This window comes from Canis lupus, chromosome 2 (assembly GCF_048164855.1).
Source record: "Canis lupus baileyi chromosome 2, mCanLup2.hap1, whole genome shotgun sequence".
In the NCBI taxonomy this organism is placed as follows: domain Eukaryota; kingdom Metazoa; phylum Chordata; class Mammalia; order Carnivora; family Canidae; genus Canis; species Canis lupus.
In genome coordinates this window covers 65,632,300-65,652,922 of record NC_132839.1, presented here as the reverse complement: position 1 = coordinate 65,652,922, position 20,623 = coordinate 65,632,300, and the positions used below count along the sequence as shown (strand labels likewise).

General features: G+C 44.7%; 1 protein-coding gene across 2 annotated transcripts in view; it reads right to left on the bottom strand.

Moving 5' to 3' along the window:
- TAPT1 (transmembrane anterior posterior transformation 1) overlaps window positions 1-18,668 on the bottom strand; it is a 64,932-nt gene extending 46,264 nt beyond the window's left edge. Inside the window, exons 1-2 of one of the 2 annotated variants that reach the window (XM_072804877.1) lie at window positions 18,464-18,668; window positions 6,823-6,953 (exon numbers count right to left, since the gene is read on the bottom strand). In XM_072804877.1, the coding sequence (XP_072660978.1) occupies window positions 6,823-6,953; window positions 18,464-18,653 (321 nt within the window). In that variant the 5' untranslated portion in view covers window positions 18,654-18,668. The remainder of the gene's footprint in view (window positions 1-6,822; window positions 6,954-18,463) is intronic. The other variant, XM_072804885.1, reaches the window with a different exon arrangement.
- Between the last annotated feature and the right edge of the window lie 1,955 nt (window positions 18,669-20,623).

The following is a 20,623-nucleotide window of genomic DNA, read 5'->3' as shown; positions in this document are numbered from 1 at the left end:
GAGGAAGAGGGAGATTTAAAATTGTTTCCAAAGCTAATATGACAGAAATAAATTACCGATTCAAAAAGATAAACATAGGCCCACAGTTAACTATATCAGTAAATGGGGTAGAGCCTGAAGTCTCTGGCTGGTTGCTGTAGAGCTTCAAATGGGTCCTATATGCTCCACAGGTAGTAGGGCCTCCATCACACTATGAGGCCCTGGATGTCGGGTGGCTCCTGTATCACCTCCAAGCTCCACTTCTGGAGGGGGCTGCTGGTGCTGCTGCCAAACTGGCCCTGTCCTCCAAGAGAGTTAAGAAAGGTTAAGACTGTTGCAGAGGCATGAAGAAGCTGCTGCCACCACCACTCCAAGCATGGGGCAACAAGCCTCAGAGAGAATGGGAGGAATGCCAGCCTAAGCTGCCCCGATGCTGGATTCTGAGAAATGTGGAACCCTATTGCTTTCCTGCTTCTGAGCAGCCTTGTGGTGGGATATCTGCATGAGGGTATGTCACAGATAAGAGCTGCAACATGAGAAGAACTTAAAGGGATGATTCCCCAAACACACTTCCTTGAAATTAGCAACTGAGCAGGATGCCCAAGAAACTGCTGCCATACACATGGGTCTTGGTAAGTACTCAATACAGGTTCACCATGAGTCCCAGGACTGTTTTCCTGAAATAAGGGTGAAACGATGGCCGTGACTACATTTTGTTAACACACACTCACATGAGAAACAATGAAAAGGCTTTCTGTGATATTTTCAGTTCATTGTTTTGAAAACAATTTACTGAATTATTTTTTCCAAATGTTACATCCTCTACCCCTACCCTGGACTCAAAAAGCAGAAGTTCCTCCCCTACATTAAGTAGTTTCCCTTTCTGTGAAGCTTTCCATTTGTTCCTGTTCCCTCTGCTCCTCGAACGCAAGCTCATTCAGTCACGGACCATCAGCTTTCTCAAGATGCCCAAGTCCAACCCCCTAATCTATAACAAAGAAAGTCAAAGCCTTAGGTTCAACACCTTGATCAAGCCATTTGTCTATCACCTGTAGACCTGAGAAGAAAAGTTAACATTTCTAAATCTTGACTTTCAATTTTCCCATGTCACAGTAATCTTTGTCCCTTTCAATAATAGCAATAGTCTATGGAGAAAAATAACAATATTCTGTACCCATAGCAATGTTTACACCTTCAACATTTAAAGCTTGGGGAAATTTACTAGATTCTTAAAGGCAACTGAGCAGCTCCATTAAAGGCTAAGCAATTGGGTTCCATCTTTGAAAAAATGTATTAAACTATGATAACAATGAAAAAATTCCCAAAAAGCATAGAATTACAAGGTAAAGAAAAGTCAAAAGCATATTTATGCTTTAGTTCTACCTTTTATAATAAATAGTTACATAAATATGTGAAAGTAATGGAAAGGCTTTGTAATAATCACAACCTACACCTGACATGTATTTAACACATATATTTCTTTTTTTTTTTTTTAACACATATATTTCTTAAGAGATAAAATAAATAAATTTAATTTGAAGAAATATTAGGCACATGGAAAGATCTTGAGCTCTTCTCTTACTGCTAATCCATGTTGAATATTGCTGTACGAACTTTTCAGAGGCAGAGCTCTGAGGGGTGGCTAACCCAATCACCATTCTCAGTCTGCCTCTCCCTTCATTGGAAAAGTATCACATCCACTGTCCTTAGTCTCCCAGGCAGTGGCAGATGGCTGTGGAACTCACTCCCACCAATAAGACACACAGAAGGAAGTGCGCCGGGGCACTTCTGGGAAAGCTTTACATTCTTTATAAAAGGGACATTCGAATGATGGCACTGTTTCCTCTTCTCTTGGGTGATAATGCAGAGGTATTGCCTGAGGTCGCAGCTGTCATCCTTCTATTAAAAGGCAGCAAGCAAGAGGACCAAAAGCCAATTTGTCAATGATGCCAAAATGGAAACATTAAAAGGAGTCCAAGTCCATGCTGGCTTCATTTATCAGCTGGAGCAAAAGAGATCTCCATCCTCTGACTAGTCAAAAAAAATTGTAAACTTGTTTAAGCCACTGTTAGGTAGTCTGTGACCTACATAGGAAAAAGCATTCCTAAAAATCCTCCCATAGCTAGTCTCCACTGCTTGGTGTGACCACTCACAGTTACCTGGATCTGGCCTCTCCTCTCAGGGTACCTGTCCTTTCTTGTCCCAAACAATTTCCCACCTCTGGCTCTTCCTAGCACACCCACTCACAATGCCAAGCCCTAAAACACAGGTGCAAAATCAACCTCCCTTTCTCGTCACCTGGCAATGTATTACCTTGCCAGTCTGGGGCTGAGCTCTGTACATGCACACTGTCAAAGTGCCTAGAATATAGACAGTACTCAAAAAAGCCTGAGCAAAATCAATAAATAAGTGAACGAGTGACCTGTATCTCTCTAAATTAGCATTTAAATATATTAGGGAATTTGAAAGAATACTTTGGTGAGCATTTCTTGTTTCCTATAATTTGGGATTCACACAGGTGAATTCACACAGACAGCCTCTGTCAAGAGTTAATTTTGTATGGGGTACAGGATACACTGTTCCCACAGGGTCCATATGCAGCACAAACACCAAGAGGACCGCCAGGTCTGGGAAGATAGAGAACATGTATCCCGTGAGGCAGTGGGTGACACTGAATGCTAACTCATTTCTAGTGCCTGGGACAGTGCCTGGCTCCTAATCCTTATGTGGTAACTGCTATTCATTTTATCAACACAGAAATAGCTGCCAGGGGTAGGATAAGCGGCCAATCAATGGGGGCTATGGAGCAGTGAGCACTTACTCACCAGGAAGTTCCTAAGAAACTGGTGATCCTGCCCCGATTTCACAAGGCTTCTAGTTAAAGTGTTGGTTGTCTGACCTAACCATCAGCTCCAAGTTCTGTGCCTGCTGAGAACAGACTCTAGAAGGCCTGACAGAAAACGTTAGGGTGACAGGGTGTGCTATCTCTTTTGACCATCAGCTAAATCCTTCATGAAAGAGACATGTTTTACTCGAAGACAGCCTAATTACAAAGACAGAGGGAAGAAAACAGTTTTACCCCAAAGCTTCTTTCTGCCTGTGGTCAGCAATCAGAGAAGGCAGAGTCAGAAAATCATGTCCCTTACTGGGCTAGAAAAGTCAAATTTAGCAGCAAGTTAAACAGGAAGGTTAGATTCTAACATGAGATCAAATGGGACATGGGGGAGACATGGAAACCAGACTCCTCCTGGTCACCTCCTGCTGTGCAGGGAGCCCTCCAGATGACAGCCACCCCTCCTGCAAGGAGACATCCCCTGGAATGCAACCTGGAGACAAGAAACCTTCCCAAATTTTTCTTGTTCTCCTAGGGCAGGGCATTCCTCAAGTTGCTGAGGTGAGGACTATGATATATTTTAAAACAGTGATATAGGGCTCATCCCACAATTAATATACAGATGAGAAAACTGAGGCAAATGGACAGAAGTAAATGACTCAAGGCCCCGCACCTGATAAATAGTGGAATGGAGATGCAAATACAGGCAGGCTGGCTTTAGAGCTCATGCCCTTGACCACTGCACTATCCTGTCTCTCAGTTTAGAATGCAGAGAAGTACAGTTCAGTATTCTCTGCTGTACAAAGAAAACACCAGAGCCCCCAAACGGATCACACACAGTGAGCAACAGACCTAGGACAAGAACCCAAGGGGTGTGTAGTTGCAGGCCAAAAGAGATTTGTGGCAGAAAAAAAAGAAATGCTGTCTAAAGCCAACACAACACTCCAAAATTTCATCCCCTTTCATTAGAATGAGAAGTTCAAATATGAAAAAAGTGCCAGCCACTGGAAATACTATTTTGAGTGTATAAACAATTTACGTGTTTTGAATGTCAAGTATAATGTGTTTTTCCACTGAGATTACACAAAAGTTCTGGAATTTTTTTTACATTAGTAAACAAGTTCAATAAGATATACTGAATTGACGACTCTCTTAATTTGAAAGTATAAACATTAACTACATGTTTTATGGCATGTGCCACCCTTGTAGAAGCATTAATTGTCAAATTTTTCCTCCTGAAAAGGCTACATGAAAATATCATAGCATTTACCAAAAAACAAGAAAAAAAGATGAATAAGGTGTTATATATATTAGAAGTATTCTATATTCTATATCAGGGAAAGGTATTATATATTATGAATTACCAATTAGACAATAAGTTTACCAATGCGAATGTCTAGACAGCCCCTCAACTCTTGTAATAAAAGCCTGGTGAAACCCTACTCCTAACATCAAGGCCTGGGAGACACTAGAGAAGAACCTACCCTGTTATAAGGTATTTATGCCAGTGATTCAACTGAAACTGAACTGTTTTGTTTTGGTTTTTTTAAAGATTTTATTTATTCATTCATTCATGAGAGACACAGAGCGAGAGAGAGAGAGACACAGGCAGAGAGGGAGAAGCAGGCTCCTCACAGGGACCCTGATGCAGGACTCGATCCCCAGACCCGGGATCACACCCTGAGCCAAAGCAAAGGCAGGGATCACACCCTGAGCCCAACCACTGAGCCACCCAGGTGTCCCTGAACTCTGCTTTCCTCTACATTTCACTTACTCTGAGAAGTTAAGAAGAAATTGCTCTAAATTGAAAAATGTGACACCTTTTGTACATTTTAAGCAATAAAGCTTCTGGAGTGTTGTTCTAAGAAACTAAATCAAATGTTCCTAAATAGGCCTAAAGCCAAAGCCTCATAATAGGAAACAGGATTAGAAAATAATTACAATTGTGCATGAGCAGTGTTAATTCAACTTTTCTGACATTACACTTCTTATATACACACAAATAAAACCAAAGTTTCATGACAAGATATTTACCTTCCTACAGGCAATGCCATTCTGATTAACTTTTCTTTAAAAAAAAAAATTCCTAACTGATTGTAACCTACCTCATGGGTTACTCATCCCATCAGTGGTCCCTTAATGCACCATAGTTTGAAATACGCTCTGGTTTATAGTGAAGGCTTATCAAGACCTGTGTGCAGTTCCCCCAGAAGACAAGACTCACAATGACACCAGGAAATGCTCGCAAGTTTCTGTGAGGGATCTACCAAGAAACTGCTTGGCATGTCAGTGCTGCCCGAGAGAAGAGAAGAGGATGTGTGTACCAACCCTGACTCTGATGAGCTCACCATCACAAGGGCATAGCCGCTGCTCATCATTTCTGCCATGTGAGGGGTAATAAAAGGGGCCAGACACACACTTCTTGCTTTGAGGCAATCCCCTGGGTGCGTCTGTAGTTTGGCTGTGGATTGCAGGCAAACTTCTGTGTTTTCCCCAGATAAAAAGGGAATCCACAACTATCCAGACAGGGGACAGCAGGTGGGTAAAACCTGACTGTGGCTGGCACTGCCCTGTACAAGGACCTAGGCCCCAACCTCCCTCCAATTCCCTCTGCAGTATATCCTCATGCTTCCCAGTCTTGGCTTATCATTGGAAGGAAAAAGTGAGCTCTGAAAATAATGTGTTCAAGAAAGAAAGACATAAGAACTAATTTTATTATTGTTGTTGTTATTATTATTGGCAAGCCAAAGAAACATTACCCCCCATCCCTGGCCAAAATCTTAAATAAATTCCAATGTACAGAATCAAGGCACTGCCGCACTAAGGCAGCAGGTGCAGACAGCGCCACACTTCTCCATCTCCCCTACCAGGCACCGACTCTTTCATGGAACCCGAGACTCCCTAGAAAAGCAGCCATGTAATCATACCCTAAGCACAGTTAATGATCCTGACCACAGGCAACAACCGTCTCATTTTCATGACTGTTCTCCCTCCAGCCTGCGCTTGCTCCCACCCCTCCCTACCTTAACAAAGAACTCCCCAAAAGTTCAGCATGCAATCTGCCACCAAGAGCCCATGTGAAGCAATACTTCTCAAAGTGTCACTGGACAGCTGACTCCTTTCCCTCTACCATACCGATGCACTGACTGTCAGAAGTAAAAGACCAGCAGCCAAAACAGCTGGGTCCTCAATCCTGTCTACTGCTCCTCCAGTTCTAGAACACTCTGACTGAGCTAACCAGCAAAATTCCTCTGACAGCCACTCCAAAAGAAAGTGTGATTCTAAGGAAGCAAATTATTACAAGTTTTATGTGACTATAGAAGTATGAAACTGTGTTCTAGTACAGCCAAAACTGAATTATTTCTTAATTCTTCCTTTCTAGTAAGAAATCTTGGAATTGCTTAGACTTACCAGCTGCAAGAATGCAAAGGGAAAAGAGCGGCCTTCCTGTCATATCTGAGTGTCATATCTTAAGACACAACCAAGGGAATACAGCTTGCACAGATTCAGTGGCTATGCTTGTGGCTACACTCACCCTGGGATGTGAGGTTTTCTAGGACAAAGATGCAATGAATCGTCTTTTTCTTTGAAGAGACTGTCATTAATGTTTTTAAATACAAGGGCTTTCTGGGAAACAAACCTTCAAAAGGGCTGACAATTCAGTAATTTGTCATACTGAGAAAAAAATACTGCTCTTAGCCCAAGAGAACTGATGAAAATTAAGGGAGTAGGTAGAGATTAACTCCTTGGAAAAAGTGACTTGGATGGTACACAAGTGGGAATATGGTAAGTTTAATACATAGCAAAGTTAAGAAACACACTAAAAATACAAGGTTAAAACCTCTTCCTGTATGGGAATTCCTATTCCCAATATATTTAGTTACCTATAATCATATTACTTTCAATATTTTAAAAACTCAACTCGAGGTGTTCACAATTTATTTTTGTATAATTAACATGTCGACATAACTTTCAAAATGATGTCTGGTAATAGAAAAAAAAAATAGTACCTTTTCCAATTCTCTTGGTATTCGCATACAAGTGTATACTCTTTCTCTTCTTTCTGTATACTTGGCCTCATTATGTTCAAGGAAGTACCCTCTTGTTAGTTCAGCACTGAGGAACCTCAACAATGAAAGCTCTACAGGAAAAGAAAATGACACAAAACAAAAAGAACAGTATTTATCAAGAAACTTACATGCTAGCTGGGGCCATAGATAATACATATATAACACAAGAAGAGAATAAAACAAAGCAAACTATAATTCTGTGCCCAGAACTGAACAGCTACACACAAATGATCAGCAAAAATTATTGACAAAATTGCTACTCTGTGTGGTATAAAGAGAAAATGCCACAGGAATATAAAAGGAATGATTACTATGAGCCAGAACAGTTAGAAAAGGGTCTGCAAGAACCCAGTCCTGGGTCTTATAAGTGATATAGGACCTGGACTGATAGACAGAAGAGGGGTAAAAAGAGTAGAGATCAAGTATATGTAATATGAATATTATATGCTGATAGATACATATACGTATATCCATACATCTACACCTATGAATGATTCTATATGCTAAGAGGGAGCCAAGTCACCTAAACAGGCATTGCTCAGGTCCAAAAACCATCCTGGGTGAACTACACTGATACCAGTGCAAATTCTTCCTTCTTCAGTCTCAGAGAGCCTGCAAAACTATCTAAAAAATGCCAGTCCCCTAGGTGAAGGCTTACCAACAAAATAATCATACTAAGTCATACAAAGTAGAACCTCAACAAGATCTGAAAGACTTCCCTTTCCTTGGATTTATCCACCGGCTCTCTCTGTTCCTCCAGAACAAATTCACCCAGAATCATTCCATCTCAAATGAAAGTAAGGCCAAAGGAAGTTGAGTACTTTTCCCTTGGCTCTAACTGGAGTCTCTGAGATAAGAATCTAAGGTTGCGCGTGCTTCCCTGACAACCCATCATCTCACTGACTTTTCTGGACCCCTAACTCACATTACCTTACTATTCTTACCACCCATGAGGCCAAGCCCTCTTCCAGAAGTCAGGACACCAAAAGTTTCCATCTGTCCTCTTTGCTCTGAGCTGGCCCTTGTAGTCCTTTTACCAAATGCAGTGTTGGTGTTCCCTCCAAAAAAATGACAAAGAGGGAAGGTGGATTTCATTTATAAGGACTGACTCAGGGAATTGCATCTTATGTGAGTGCTAGGATGTAAAGTCTGTAGGTATACGGAAGATCCTGTGGTCAAAAACACCCTTGAGAAGCCCTCAGGAAGACCCAGACGGAGACTTACTACCTCTCAGTGGGCCTAAGACAGCTTACTTCCTCCAGCACCGAACAGATGGCTAGTTCTCTGAGTACCAGGTCAAATGGCTTGTACGTGTACCGAGGTCACAGTACAGAGAAAATACACACATGCATGCACACATTTCTTTAAATTCCAGATTCATCATCTCTCTGGAGGGTTGGTGATACCACGAGAGAGATCTGGGGATTGAAACAGACGGAGAGAAGAGCAGACTTCCACCCACTCCTGCCGTGCACAGGGCAGGCCGAATCGTCAAATGCACTGCCAGCATCATGCTTTTGGGACGTTTACAGTTGAAGCCATGGACGCCAGAGGTGAACTGTATCGCTCACATATTAATAGATGTTCAGATTAGAAGGCCTTGGTATCACCAAATCCATGCAGAGTAAAATTTTTGATCGGGAACTTTCTAATATACTGTAGGCTGGCTAGATACAGAATGTGATCTGCTGTTTGAAGCGGAGAAAAAGAGCCTTTTGAGCTGCAAACAAGAACAGCCAAACCAGTGAAAGATAAAAATTATACTCTTGGGGCACCTGGGTGGCTGCGACCGAGCCCCATATCATTGGGCTCCCTGCTCAGTGGGGAGTCTGCTTCTCCTTCTCTCCCCCTCTCCCTGTCCTCTTCCTTGTGCTCTGTGTCTTTCTCAAATAAAATTTTAAATATATATATGCATATATATTCAGTTTCCAATTAGAAAGCAAAGGATGTTCTGCTTAGCTGATATATATCAATAAATGTCATAAATACTAATCCTTTCATGTAAAAACAGGCCTCTCCAAAGGCAGGAGAGATTGTACTTGCACTACCTTTCGCTGATACCAGTGAGCCCCAAAGGTCATGTCATCATGATTCCCGTCCCCTCTCCTGCCACCCTCCACCCTCAAGCGCTCCCCTCTCAAATGGCCCAACTTTTTGGAACTGGGTGTCTTGGGTGGCTTCTCCCCTCCACCTGACTGTAAGCGTTTGCAGGTTCAGTGTTCCAGTCACTGTGTCCTAACAAAGCACCAGTAACAGTAAAATGTCAGCCATTCTTTACGGCTATATTCCCTGGAGTGTCTTCTTCTTTTCTCTTTTTCCTATATATATATTCTCCTTGGACAATCTAAGGTTAAAGCCATCATTTGAATCCTAAAGTCACCGTATCTGACCCCAGGAACCTGTACGTGTATTCCCAGCTGCCTTTGGGCCACTCTACCTGGAGCTCCCCCACAGCCCCACCTTTAAACCTGCAAATGGAGCTCAAGATCTTGCCCTTCAATCCACCCTCTCCTGCAGCCCTGGCTTTAGCTCGTGCACTGCCAGTGACACAGTGTATGTCGGAAACTCGATGCTACTGGCCCTCTCTCCTCACTAAGTCTCATTGATTCGTTCTCTGGCACATTGATTAACTTAGCCCTCCCTCCCCCGTCTCTATCTGTCACCTGAGTTTGGTCCTTTTCATCTCCCTACAGTTCCCACCTAAGCTTCCTGACTGATGCCCTCCTTCCATCTCTTCTCCCATCAGTCCTGGCCCCGCCAGGCAGCCAGAGCCACATGCTCACAGGCCAGCAGCAGCCCAGCCCCCCTTCAGTGCTGCCACCTGTGGGCCAGGCCCTCCACCTCAGCAGTGGGGACACTGGATCCTTTACAACTTGGCTCCCTGCTAGGTTTTCAGTTGTGCCTCACACCTGCCTCCGCTGAGTCTCTTAGGTCAGAGTTCTCTAGTTACACTACTTCTCATGTCTTGCAAACAGGGCAGTCAGTTCACAAGGTCTGTTGTCCCAAGAATTCGCTTCCAGTTTCCCACAGGTGAAAACGCACAGGCGCCTGCTCTGGGAAGCCATCCCCAGGTCTTCCAAACGGAATGCAGCCTTTCTCCACTGGCTTGGCACAGCGTCTATCCTACCCTGTGCTTCCCTCCACCCATACCATACTAGGTTTTGGGGTTGGTTTTGTCCTTCACTTGGCATCGTTGGGGTACAGCACGTCACAGGTGTTCAACAAATACTTGCTGAAAGACTATGAGAGGAGAAGGAGGGGAAAAAAAAACACAAGGAGGAGTGTGGCAGAGAGAGAACAAAAACAGAATCAGAAATCAGAAGTGGCAAAAGCAGAGAACACCAGATTCTTGAGAAAACAGCCTGTGACTGAGACAGAATTTTCTGAGACGGGAGAGTGAGAGGGGAAAGAATGACAAGATCTGGCACCTCACTGGATGCAGCAGCCACTGAAGATAAGGAGTGTCTATGTCGTGTATATGTGTGTCTAAGTGAATGTAAAGTAACCTAACACATATCTGAACCTCTGCCCTAAAAGGACAGGGTGCCATGGTGGCAGGCACAGCCATGGAGTGCCCTGGGGTATGGGACAAGGATGCTTGCATTATTCACAGTAAGGGAAGGGAGGGAAGCTGGCCAGCCTGCTAGTATGTCAGCTGTGTAAGGAAATACAGAAACAGGTTAATACAGAATTTTACATTTAAAACAGAAAATTAAATCAAAAGAGATAGCTCTACCTTATGTACTTAGAAAATTATCCTCCACAGTGGCGTCTTCCGTGATGACGCAGTTGACCGAGTTTTACCATAATAAGAGTTTTGTTATGATCCACAAGAAAAGCAGGGATTAGCGATCAAAAGGGGCTTCTGGCATCCTATCACACATGAGTCCTGTGACCCTGCTCAAGTCATAAAGTTCAATTTCACAGAACAGAAAACTAAGGCTTGGAGCAGTTTTAGAACCTGCCTGCCATCCACACAGGATGGCCAAAGGACTGAGAGGATTTGATGAAAGCACATGACAAGTGCAGAGCATGACACAAGGTCTTGAACTCTTCACTAGTAATTTCACAGGACCTGACATATTACCCAATTCTGGTCTGGTGGTTCCCTAATGTTTACTGGTGCTGCTTCTGCAATTCTGTTTTCAAGGATAAAAGGTATGTTGCAAATAAGTATATTTAACAAACTAACCTAGTAACTAATTTTCTATAAACAAGTCACACAGCATATACCTACAAAAGTGTCTTAACTATATTATAAATTGAAGTGACATGTCAGGATTCTACTTCTAGAAATTCAAGAATCTTAGTCATAAACACCAATTTAAATTCCACAATGGAAAAATTTAAAGTATGTACTTAAAAAAATCAAAATGATAAAAACATGTTTTTACTGCACAGCTCTCACAACTATGAGGCATATTCTTCTGTTACATCCAGTTTGCAGATGAAGAAACCAAGGGATAGGGAGGTTAAGGAGGTTTCCAGGGTCATAAAGGAAGAAAGTGGTCGAGCCAGAATTCAAAATCAGGCATTCTATTCTCAAAGTATGTGCTTTTTGGCATGAGATTGCTATTATTTTTTAATTTAAATTCAATTTAGTTAACATTTATGTATTTTTAGTTTCTGGGGTAGAATTTAGTGATTCATCAGTTGTATATAACACCCTGTACTCATAACATCAAGTGCCCTCCTTAATGCCCATCACCAGTTACCCCATCTCCCATCTCCTCCCCTCCAGCAACCCTCAGTTTGTTTCCTAGAGTTAAGAGTCTCTTATGGTTTGCCTCTCCCTCTGTTTTCATCTTATTTTTCCTTTCCTTCCCCTATGTTCATCTGTTTTGTTTCTTAAATTCTACATATGAGTGAAATCATATGGTATTTCTCTTCCTCTGACTTATTTCTCTTAGAATAATACCCTCTAGTTCTGTCCACATTGTTGCAAATGGCAAAATTTCATTCTTTTTTATTGCTGAGCAATACACACACACACACACACCACATCTTCTTTATCCATTCATCTCTTGATGGAAATCTGGGCTCTTTCCGTACTTTGGGTAATGTGGACATTGCTACTATGAACATGGGGTGCAGGTGGTACTAGATTATTTTGCCTATCACTGTCTTAAGTAATTTTTGTAGACGGGTCACTGTGTACTTTCTAGAAAACTGGGACCACCACTCCCGTCCTCTTCTTTCTCTGTGTTTCATATACAGCACCCTGGGTTTACTTTTATGAAGTTACAGTGTTAACTAGTTGGCTCCCTTACCAGCTCATGAGCTGTCTGAAAGCAGGCACCACGAATCCTGATCTTCCCAATGTCCAGCCCCCAGTGAGTTCTGAGTCTGGGGGAAGTGCCTGCATACAATTAACACCATTGCTGATGGGCTAGGGAATGGTTTGTAAAGATACATTAAAGCAATACTGACAAAAGAACCAAGCTTCATGGGGTGAACTATTTTGGAAGCTTCATCTTACCTTCTTCTCTCCCACTCCTGGAAAACTTGTCCTGCTTAAGGGATTAGGATCCTCCCACTTTATGCCAAGAGGCAGTTTTTTTTTTTTTTTTTTTTTTTTTCAAGAGGCAGTTTACAAAGGTCTAGCACCCAGTATTTCATAAAATTCTCACAACAGGGATCCCTGGGTGGCGCAGCGGTTTAGCGCCTGCCTTTGGCCCAGGGCGCGATCCTGGAGACCCGGGATCGAATCCCACGTCGGGCTCCCGGTGCATGGAGCCTGCTTCTCCCTCTGCCTGTGTCTCTGCCTCTCTCTCTCTCTGTATGTGACTATCATAAATAAATAAAAATTAAAAAAAAAAAATTCTCACAACAATTCTGAGCGCTAAGGAGAGCAGAGAATGTGTTTATGTTTTACAAATGAAGAAACTGAGGATCCTGGAGGTTAAGACACTTGTCCAAAGTCACTGAGAGGCTGAGATGTAAATTGGGAATAGGATCTGGATCTCTGACCAGGAGGTCAGAGTGCTTTCTCCTCTATGCCATAATTTAGTATCCATCTATGGACAATCACACAAGAGAAGATAACCTAGCCCTAACCTGGCTTCAACCAGCCAGAAAGAGCCCTTTGATCTTTACCAAAAGAGAAGGGGCTTACTTTTCCCTGCAGCCTGAGCTAGTAAGTTAGCCTTGCTGCTCGGTCGGCTGCACCCACCTTCTCTAGCCATAGATATACTTTGTAGGATGCTACTTAATCTTCTGTTCCGAAGTGGTTCAGCTTTTGTTCTTGTTATTTCAAACACTGTTCTCTAGCATTCTACAGATTTGCCTGAACTCACTTGTCCTGTGATACTGGGTATAGCTGCCTAGCTAATTATCTAAAAAGACTGTTATTCCTTCAACTTGCAGGTACCACCCCTCAAGAATTCTGCTAAGTCCACCGTAACTTCTTCCATACTGTGGTGCCATGTTATTCCTTCTCAGCAAAAGTCACTCTCATTTGTTATGCCAAACATCTGTTTTTATATTTTAAGAACAAGTTATTTTCCAAAATAAAAATAACCCAAATGTTTATTTTCCAAACACTGACTTAACTTTTTAGATTCAACCGATTTTAGTTCATTTATCTAGCTCTCACAAAGAAGAAACGTCAGCACGTCTTTTTAAAATATTTATTTATAATATAAACAAGTGCTTCTACATTAGAAGAACTAAGCTTTGCCACCCAATCATAAGTCCAAATCAGTTCCTCCAGAGTATTTTTAATCAACATTCATCTTTTACTGCAGAAATGCTCTGTGTTCTGGTATCTTAAATTGAGAAAAAGCATAGTATAAGTTGCTTCTTCCTCATCCCTAAAAGAAGATTATGTTTAATTATCTTCTGGGATAGTTCATTTTAGAAATAAGAACCCAGGAAACAGAAGTATTAATTAAACGTAATGCGTAATCATAAATATATTTAAATGGTAAGTAATATGTCTAAATATATTTTCCTTAAAATACCATTGACCATCAAAAAACTGGAAAGTAATACTGGTTGTTAAGAAAATATTATAGGGCAGCCCTGGTGGCGCAGCAGTATGGCGCCGCCTGTAGCCCGGGGCGTGATCCTGGAGACCTGGGATCGAGTCCCACTTCGGGCTCCCTGCATTGAGCCTGCTTCTCCCTCTGCCTGTGTCTCTGCTTCTCTCTCTGTCTCTGTCTGTGTGTTGCTCATGAATAAATAAATAAAACCTTTAAAAAAAATTTTTTTAAAGAAAATATTATAAAACATGCAAATCTCCATAGTGTTAAATAATGTAAAATAGTAATAAACTTTACTAAGGTTATATGAAAATGTTACACGTAAGTTTGTTACACAAACACAGAGGTATGCCGTTGTACAAGGCGAATTCAAAATCAATACATCAGTGATTCTATCTTCCTAAGTTAAATAAAAGTAAAGGTACCCTTCAAGTTTTTAAGATCCTGAAACTGCTCACAAATAGTCTCATTTAGGGAAGAAAAGAATAGGTAGGATATTCATAAACTTATACATTTATATGGAAAAAGGGACACAAACAGCAGCGACTTTTTCAAAGGTCACAAGGTCACAGGGCTAAGGACTAAAAATGGGATCAGAATGTCACTAATTTGACAGTCAATGCTCAGTCTTTCCAAAGACCTGATTCATGCAAGCATTCCTCAAACTGGGCCACAAATGAGCAGCCAGGGCTGAACTGTGAAGGGTAAACTAGGATGGAGTTACACATTTTAAAAAGCCAGGATACTGAACTGACCAAAATGAATAACTTTTCATTGCTCAATTTACACGTACTAGTTCAATAAAGTGAGAGTTTTAAAAAAGCAGAGCAACAGTGTGTCAGAGAGAAGCTAATTTTACTTAACCTATCTCAGGGTTGTGGTTACTCCGAGTAACTTCCCAGTTTTATAGTCATCATTACTTCCCTTTGTAAGTGAGAAATGGACTAGAATACAATTTCAGAATAACAACCTTTAATATCCATCCTTAGAATAAGTTTGGGGTCATGGGGATAACCATGTAACACATTCTATAGAGGAGAAGGATCGATAAATGAAATGGTATTTTAGTTAAAATAAATTAATTGTAATAAGAATTTAAATTTTCAATTTACAAATAATAGGGCATAGAGAATTTGACCAGTTAAAACCTTTGTCCCACGTGAAGTCTTTTGTGGGAACTGTGAAAAGGAGCTCAGTTGGGCTTTTTGGGGTTTAGGCTTTCTTCCCACCTCTGCTCATTCCCTCATGGAGGTAAAGCAAGAGGACTAAAATGGGTAAAGAAAGAGAAAAGCAGCAAAAGAGACGGAAAACAAGCATTAAGCTCTAGATGTGGAGAGTCACCATTGAAACAAAAGGAAAAACATGGGCCCCACAGCACTACTGAAGTGAGACACGATACTATCCACCCTAACCTTACTTTAAGCTCTTCTGTTTTACAAGCAACACCTCACCCTATGCATATTCTTACACCTGCATCATATAGGTATTGTTTCGTCCTCACCAGTAGGTATGAGGCTTAATTTACACCAATTCTTCCACTGTTAAGTCTCCATGGACACTAGAGCCAACTCAGGTACTTCAGATACTGAACTATTTAGTAGTGGAGCCATGAAACAGAGCCAAAAGAATTAGGCAAGCAGTCTAAGCAAGCACACAGTCTAAAAGCAACTTGACAACCAAACCAAGCCAAGAATAGATTGCCTAATTCTTAGTCCAAAGTTGACTTGCTGGGCCTAGATTCCTAAATGGGAACATGGTAATACAGAAATTCTCCCCCTCAGGACTTTTACAGATGAGTAAGTTGGGGAATAATACAAAACTATGGTAATAGGTACTTATTATCTGAGCTTAAGTCAAAAAAGGATAATAGAAGTTGGCAGTACTTTTAAGAGTAGGGACAAAAGAAAACAGAAGAGATGAATCTGTAGCTTTGCACTATACCGAGTCCAAGAACAGTGACCATACACTGCCCATACACAAATAAATATCAAGTATATTTTCTAAACATAAAAATGGACAAAGATAGATATAAAGCAAAGATTTAACCTCAAGTACTATGTCTTGAATTATTTTACTTAGATAGGGAGGGTGTTGATAAGCATCTAGTCTGTATGTTCATTCACGAAATCCTACGTTGTTGGGAAAGGCCAACAAACATTCAAAAGACTCTTAAATTCCTTGGGAGATTTAACAAAGAGAATTTTGGAGCTAACTGATGGTTAGGCCACTGAGACACTAAGATTATGACTTTCAAAGGGAAAAACAAAGGTTGCCCTAAACTGGAGAGGAGGACTAGAGTATCAGAGGCAGTGCGAGAATAAAAAGAGTAGACAAGTATGTGTGGTGAAGATGGTAGCTATACTTGTGAGCACAGAAAAACCTATAGGGATGTTGAATCACTCTGCTGTACACCTGAAACGAATGCAACATTGTGTGTCAACTATACTAAAAAAAAAAAAAAAAATTAATGGACAAGTAACACCTTAGGTATAAAGACAGAGGCTTGGAAGACATTTGATTCAGGGAGAAATGCTTCCCACATGACACTAGGTGGTGCACTCAAAGGCCCTCTGGCCAGGCCAGCACCTAGGGAACAGTTTTCTCAACTCTGCACTAGAGAGGGAAAGGTTACAGAGCAGTAGAAAGGGGCGATGCCAAAACAGCAAGGTGAAGCCAAGCCGCTTAGCCTAGGTGTTTAAGAACGGCTGAAAGAATTCTAATCTCCTGGGTGTGCCTGGAACCAATGCGGCATCAGAGTCGATGCTAGCAGGGGCAAGAGCTGTGTGACTAGCAGAGCAGAGACAGACACTTGGGGGAAAGAATTAGAGGCCCCCATGGAATAACACTGGCTTATAACCCCCAGCCGAAATAGTCCTGGGATTCTTAGACCTAAGTCTTGATCTTGGACAGTTGCCACTATCATCTCTCCTCAAACAAAACTGATGGAATTAGGGAAACCATGAGGGCTATCCCAACAACTAGCGCTGGAAGTGTCTCCCAGATAAAGACTTTCTGCAATTATGGGTTAAAAGTCCAATTTTCAACAATGTTAACTATACCACGCTCGGAAACTCACGTTGATGAAGAATGCGAGTGTGAAGTCTCAGGAAGCCCCTGGTACCAGGTATTCAGACCCGGCTTGGGAAGGGCCAGGGAAGGGGTGTTAGGGGTTACTCCAAAAGTCTAACATCTGTGCTCATCAAAAGACTTCTGACAACTTCATTTTCTATGCATGCAAACAACAAAAATGGCTTTTGTAATATTGGCTTTCCTGAAAACTCAGAAATATGTTAAAGACATTGTTGTGAAACCTGGCCACTCTTGTTTCCATTTGCATCAGAGAGTCTTTAAGATTGAAGTCTAAGTCAGTAAACAAACAGCTGAGAGATTTAATACCCTTACTTACTTCCTGCCCGTTGAGAAAGTAAATACTCTTGAAAGCAAGTATTTAACGGACAACTAAACCAAACAGAATCGAGAATTTTTTTTATGTGGTTAATAGGAAAAGACGGAACGAGGCGGTCTGTACTCAGTATTTCAAAGACCCAGACCTCTTCAAAATCTAACCTGCGCCTGGTTCTGAAAACTGGCAAATTCAACAAGGATCTCACCTGATCAACCTTCTGGGATCTGAGTGCTGCTATATTTTCAATACCCAAGTACAATCAATGATGCAGTCAGCTTTAGGACTTAACATTCATTTGCAGGAACTGATGGCAATAAGGGCTAATGGAGCCCCGACTGCCCACCAGAAGCAAAAAAAAAAAAAAAAATTTTTTTTTTCTGGAAGAAATTTAATGGCTCAGCGGCTGTTTTAAAACTTAGAGTCATGTAAAAAACGTAAATGTTGTGATCACTCTACTCACCGAAACACGTATCTCAGAATCCCATTTTAAGCCTAACACGCAACTATAACATGAAATACAAATGCAACCTACACTAAAAAACAAACAAAAAAATCAGAATCCCACTGCTTACAAAATAATATTCTAACAACATGCTTCAAAGCGGTCGTCGAAAAAAGGATTTACAAAGGCGTCTTTTCCCTATACGGCCAACTTTTTCTTTTTTTTAATTTTCTTTTTTTTTTTTTAAAAAAAAAAAAAAGAGGCTTAAGTTTCGGTTTAGGAAAAGTTCACAGGTAAGTAACATTTTGAAGAGAGCTGACGGTATTTCCGTTCTGGGCAAAAGTACTGAAGTTCACGGTCCTCGCCGCGCCGCCAGCTGCCGGCGGGGAGCACGCATTTGGAGCGCGAGGGAACAGGTTCCTACGGCTCAAGTTCGCTTAAGATACACTACGAGAAAGTCACCTTGGCACGGGAAGCGGGAACAGAGCCGCCGGGAGCGTCTGGGTTCGGGGCTCCGCGGGCGCGGGCGGCGGGCGCCAGCGGGGGCGCGCCCCGGGGTCTCCCCGCAGAGCCGCGTCCGGAGCCGGCGGTGCCGCGCGCCGCCCCCGCCCGACGGGCTGTCAGCGGCCGCCGACCCCGCGCGCCCGCGCCCCGGGCCGCCCCGGGGGCAGCTGCGGCCGCGGCGATGCCCCCCCCCCCCCCGCCCGCGGCGCGGCCTAGCGCCTCCGCCCGCCCGCCCGCCCGCCTCACCTGCGCGGCTGCGGCGCCGCTCCCGCCGCCGGTCGCTCTCGTAGAAGCCCAGCGTCTCCGTGAGCTGGGGCGCCGGCGAGGGCCCGTGGCCGCCGCCGCCGCCGCCTCCCGGCTGCTCCGCCTCGCCGCGGCCGTCCGCGCCGCCACCGCCGCCTTCTCCCGGGGCGGCCGCATCGCCGACGCCCGCCATGTTCCGAGCACAACAAACTGTCCCCGCCGCCTCCCTCCAGCCTCCCGCCCGGCCTCCGCCTCCGGCCGGCCCCCTCCCGGCCTCGCCCCGCCCCTCGCCGGAGCCCGGGCCGCCGCCGCCGCCGCCGCCGCCGCCGCCATCCGCGGCTCGCCGGCCGGCGCGCGCTGTTTGCGTCAGCGGCGCGTGGGAGGCCGCCGCCGCCACGGCCGCCGCCATCTTCTTCCGGCCCTCGGCGTGGCGCGCGGGGGCTTCCCGAGGCGCGGCGGGCTCGGCCGTCCGGGACCCCGCGCCGGGCTCCATGTCGCCGGGCCGCGCGGCCGGGGAGGGCGGCCGCCTCCGGGGCTCGGGGCGGAGGCTCGGCGGCGGCGGGGCGGCGGAGGGGCCCCGGGGCGGCGCTCGCTGCGGACGCTGCCCGCCGTCTGCGAGGTGCGCGGCCGCCCGCGCGGGGCCCTTTTTGCAGGCTGGGTGCCCGGAGTGCGCCGGCGCCGCCCGCCCCGTCCTGGCACCGCCCGCGCCGCCCCGGCCGCCAGGGCCCGGCCCCAGATCCCCGACCCCCGCGAGCCCCGGCTGCTCCGGCGTCCGCCGTTGGGACTCCATCTCTTCTGCATATTTATGGTCGCCCGTCACATTTCCCTAGCCTCTGGGCTCCCGTGGACGGTCCGAAACCGTCGGGCAGGGCGGGGGGGGGGGAGCCCGAGGAGCCCGCGGGCGCCCTGGACCCTTCCTCGGGATGAGGGCTGGGGTCGGGCTCCTGGCGGCCGCCGTGCCCCCGCTCCATCACCTGGGCGGCCGCTCTCCCTGCACCGGCCCTCGCGGCTCCGGCCTGGGCCTGAGACCGCGCCCCCGCCGCAGGGATGGCGCCGGCGAAGATGCTCCAGGGAAGGGCCCGGGGGGCCTTTGCACCTGCCCCCACGTGGTTGCCGCGTGCTCTGCTTAGGACGACCGCGGCCGGCCGAGCTGCCAACTTCAGAACCTTCCCGCGCCTGTTGCCCTTTTGGTTAGCAAGCGTGAAGTCGTAATTGTTCCCCCAGCAGTAAGCTCTCCGCAGCCTTGCCTAGACCCAAACCCGACAGCCAGATGTAAACGGGTAGGAATAGAGCAAAGCCGGGCTCCTGTTGATCCTTCAGAGAACCCTGGGGGTTCCGGGGCCGCTGGTTAGTGCCCTTAGGAGTTGGCGAATTTGCAGACCCAGCAGATTTAACAGCGGGTAGGTGGGGGCAGTGTGCCTAGAGCAGACACCTGCCAGTGTGCCGGCAAGGGAGAGCCCTAGTGGGGGGCCAGGATGGACGGGAAAGGCCCCGAAGCCGGGACCTGACCCTCACCCGCCCCGGAAACAAGGGGAACCAATCCCTGGAACGTCCTTAGGCTCCTTCGTAAAATAGAAGAGTGCACAGGAGTACAGTTGTGAACCTTAGGGTGACCATCCTCCGTGTGGTGGTGTTGTGTTACACTTCGTCAAAACCGAGCCTTAATCAAAAACAAGTGCTCAGGACGAATCCTCACAATCATTCTGAAAATCAAAGGCCCTGAAAATTTTACGGCGTTTGAGATACAGCTCGAATTCTATGATCTTTCATAGTTTAATACCATCCTCATCCCGTGGTTTTCCGATGTCAAGAAGGAAGTAGACTGTTGTTTCTTGTTTATGTCAGTTCTTATTTACTGCCTCTCCGTATTTATTGGCTTATTGCCCCGGCCTTTTAACTCAACAGAAGCTGGAAGGAAAGGAATCTGAAATTCTGTTTCCTAAGGTAGCGGGTCGTAGGAATGGGTTTCTCTCATTTTCAATATCAGGCCTGAGGAAAAACACTGTTCCAAAGGCTACCTATCCTTTTAGATAACAAAGAGGAAGGGAACATCTGTGGGCAGTCTAGGTATGAAGGTGCCAAGATGGGAAGACAGGGACTTGGAGCTTCTCATCAGTTGGGTCTTTTCACTGGAGCTGTTTTATCTAATACTTTGTGAAATTG